The following is a 1,277-nucleotide window of genomic DNA, read 5'->3' as shown; positions in this document are numbered from 1 at the left end:
GACGCTGGCATAGTGAACGTCATCCTGGTCGACTGTGGCTGCTGTCTGTGCTGCAGTAGGGGTGAAGGCCATGCTTGAGACGTTTTCATACACTGGACTAGAGTCTCCCTGATGGGAAGAGAGAACAGACATAATGAGTAGAAATGTCCCACAAAGCAATACAAATAATCTGATAATAACAGACTCACCTGTACATTCTCTGATGTGTCTCTTGTGTCAGAGGTGGATTTGGAGGCCTTCTTCCTGGTTTGCACATTAATTTATTAATTAATTTATTGAACGAATCAATGAACAAAGTAAGCTAATAAAAAAAGAGTTGGAGTGAAACAATCGTTTAAAGAATCTCTCACCTGAACCACATGAGTCCAGAGAGACAGAGGATGAGAACCAGAACAACCACTATGATTCCTACAGCTGCATTCAGAACTGATGTCTGTTTCCCTACAATAAAATATGGATGCTATGAGTACTGGCATTTTATAAACTGAAAATAAACATAGTCCAGGACAATAATACAACATTTGTTAACTGATCTAATCTCAACGTATATATAAATATAAAACAAAGTATGATAAACCAAAGTATAATTATTAATATTAGTTTGTAACATAATGTTGTATTGAAATATATAAGATGAATCTTCACCTGGTAAAATGATCATCAGAGCTGTAGAGTTCCTAGATCCTCTTCCATTCCGGGCCTCACAGTGGTAATGTCCATTGTCCTTAGACTTGAACTTACTTATGTTGTAGATCTGTCCAAATCCATTTAGAAAAGTCTCATTTTGAAAGTACCAGGTGTATYTGTCCACAGGTGGGTTGGCATCACTGCTGCAGGTCAGAGTCACTGAACTGCCCTCCACTATTTCACCAGAGGGACTGACTGACACTGAGGTGTTCTTTGGGCCGTCTGGTGGACAATATGTAACAACATTGTTTTAAATAGTGTTTTACTTGTGATTGAAATATGATTTTATATGTGATCCTCTGATCAAAAGAAGAGGTTAGGTGTACTTACACTGAACGTCCACAGACACAGAAGAAGAGTTGAGACGTCCATATTTATTCTCAGCCTCACAGTAGTATTCTCCACTGTCCTCAGAGCTGATGGTCGTGAAATTGTATGTCTTTTCAGATCCTGTCAGTGAAGCTCCATTCTTCTTGTACCAGGTGTATTTGTCCACAGGTGGGTTGGCATCACTGCTGCAGGTCAGATTCACTGAACTGCCCTCCACTATTTCACCAGAGGGACTGACTGACACTGAGGTGTTCTTTGGG

At 40.0% G+C, this 1,277-nt stretch overlaps 1 protein-coding gene across 1 annotated transcript in view; it reads right to left on the bottom strand.

Moving 5' to 3' along the window:
- LOC112075777 (B-cell receptor CD22-like) overlaps positions 1–1,277 on the bottom strand; it is a gene marked incomplete at its 5' end in the record, with an annotated part of 65,206 nt that overhangs the window by 12,160 nt on the left and 51,769 nt on the right. The window contains 4 exons of the mRNA XM_070441059.1: positions 4–108; positions 189–243; positions 351–441; positions 646–909. Of these exons, the coding sequence (XP_070297160.1) occupies positions 4–108; positions 189–243; positions 351–441; positions 646–909 (515 nt within the window). The remainder of the gene's footprint in view (positions 1–3; positions 109–188; positions 244–350; positions 442–645; positions 910–1,277) is intronic.

This window comes from Salvelinus sp. IW2-2015, unplaced genomic scaffold (assembly GCF_002910315.2).
Source record: "Salvelinus sp. IW2-2015 unplaced genomic scaffold, ASM291031v2 Un_scaffold3384, whole genome shotgun sequence".
NCBI classification, from domain to species: Eukaryota; Metazoa; Chordata; class Actinopteri; order Salmoniformes; family Salmonidae; genus Salvelinus; species Salvelinus sp. IW2-2015.
Note: the sequence above shows the minus strand (reverse complement) of the source record. Positions and strands in the feature narration are given on the sequence as shown.